Source organism: Nothoprocta perdicaria, unplaced genomic scaffold, assembly GCF_003342845.1.
Source record: "Nothoprocta perdicaria isolate Ctin4 unplaced genomic scaffold, notPer1 scaffold_759, whole genome shotgun sequence".
NCBI classification, from domain to species: Eukaryota; Metazoa; Chordata; class Aves; order Tinamiformes; family Tinamidae; genus Nothoprocta; species Nothoprocta perdicaria.
Window position 1 is genome coordinate 1 of NW_020456042.1, and position 1,083 is coordinate 1,083.

At 66.4% G+C, this 1,083-nt stretch overlaps 1 protein-coding gene across 1 annotated transcript in view; it reads left to right on the plus strand.

The window, feature by feature from the left end:
• Positions 1-601: 601 nt before the first annotated feature.
• The window catches only part of NKPD1 (NTPase KAP family P-loop domain containing 1), a 4,407-nt gene continuing 3,925 nt past the window's right edge, over positions 602-1,083 (plus strand). Inside the window, exon 1 of the mRNA XM_026051465.1 lies at positions 602-752. Within this exon, the coding sequence (XP_025907250.1) occupies positions 602-752 (151 nt within the window). The remainder of the gene's footprint in view (positions 753-1,083) is intronic.

Sequence of the window (1,083 nt, forward strand, 5' to 3'; positions counted from 1 at the left end):
CCCATCCCATCCCATCCTTTCCATCTGACCCCATCCACCTTTCCTACCCCATTCCCCCCCTTCCTACCCCATCCCATCTCTCCTACTCCCTCCTTCCCACTCGGGGTAGATTCTCGTAGCAACCCCAAATCTTCCCGAGCAGCTTCAAAACGCTGGGATTTTGCCCCAAAACGCCCACACTTTGGGGCAGAGTCCTGCCACGAATCCCGGGGCAATTCCGGCTGGAATTTCGCCCTGGCACCGGGGCTATTGCGGAGCAGCCGGGGTGATTTGGCGGAGCCCAAATCGCYAGGACTTTTGCTCCACTAAACGGGGCAATTTCCGCCTTTTTTGGCAAACAACGCGCGCGGCCGCAGGTGCGGAGCGCCGGCAGGGTGCAAAGGGCGGCCCCGGCCGGCCGGGGTGCCGGGCGCTGCCGGGACGCTCGGTGCCCTTTGCCCGCCGCCCTGGGGGATTCTCCGCTGTCTGCTCTAGGGTTGTGCCCGAGGGCCACGTCGGTCCCCTCCCCAACGGGGCGGGAGGGGGTGGCCGTGGCCAGGACGCCTGGGCCCCTGGCGGGTGGGAAGGGCTCCCCGGGGTGCCGGGGGCCACCCCGCGTCCCATGTCCCCTTCTCGCCCAGAGCTGCTGACGGAGGATGACGTCTACTGCCGGTGCCTGTCCCAGACGCTGTGCCACACGTCCACGCCGGTCACCGTGGGCGTCTACGCGCCCTGCGCCCGGCGCCTCTACTCGCTGCTCGACAAGGTCACGGGTAGGCGCGGGGCGCCCGCGGGACCCTCTTGTGCCGCGTCCTGCCCATCTGCCCCGGCATCCGAGCTCCATCCTCCACGTCCTGCCCATCGGCCCCGGCATCTGAGCTCCTCCTTGGTGTCCAGCCCATTGACTCCTCATCTACCCCAGCATCTGAGCTCCTTGCACCACATCCAGCCCATCTACCCCAACATCGGAGCTCCTCCTTGGTGTCTACCCCATCTGCCCCAACATCTGAGCTCCTCCTTGGTGTCCTGCCCATCTGCCCCAGCATCAGAGCTCCTCCTTGGTGTACTGCCCATCTGCCCTGGCATCCAAGCTCCATCCTCCAC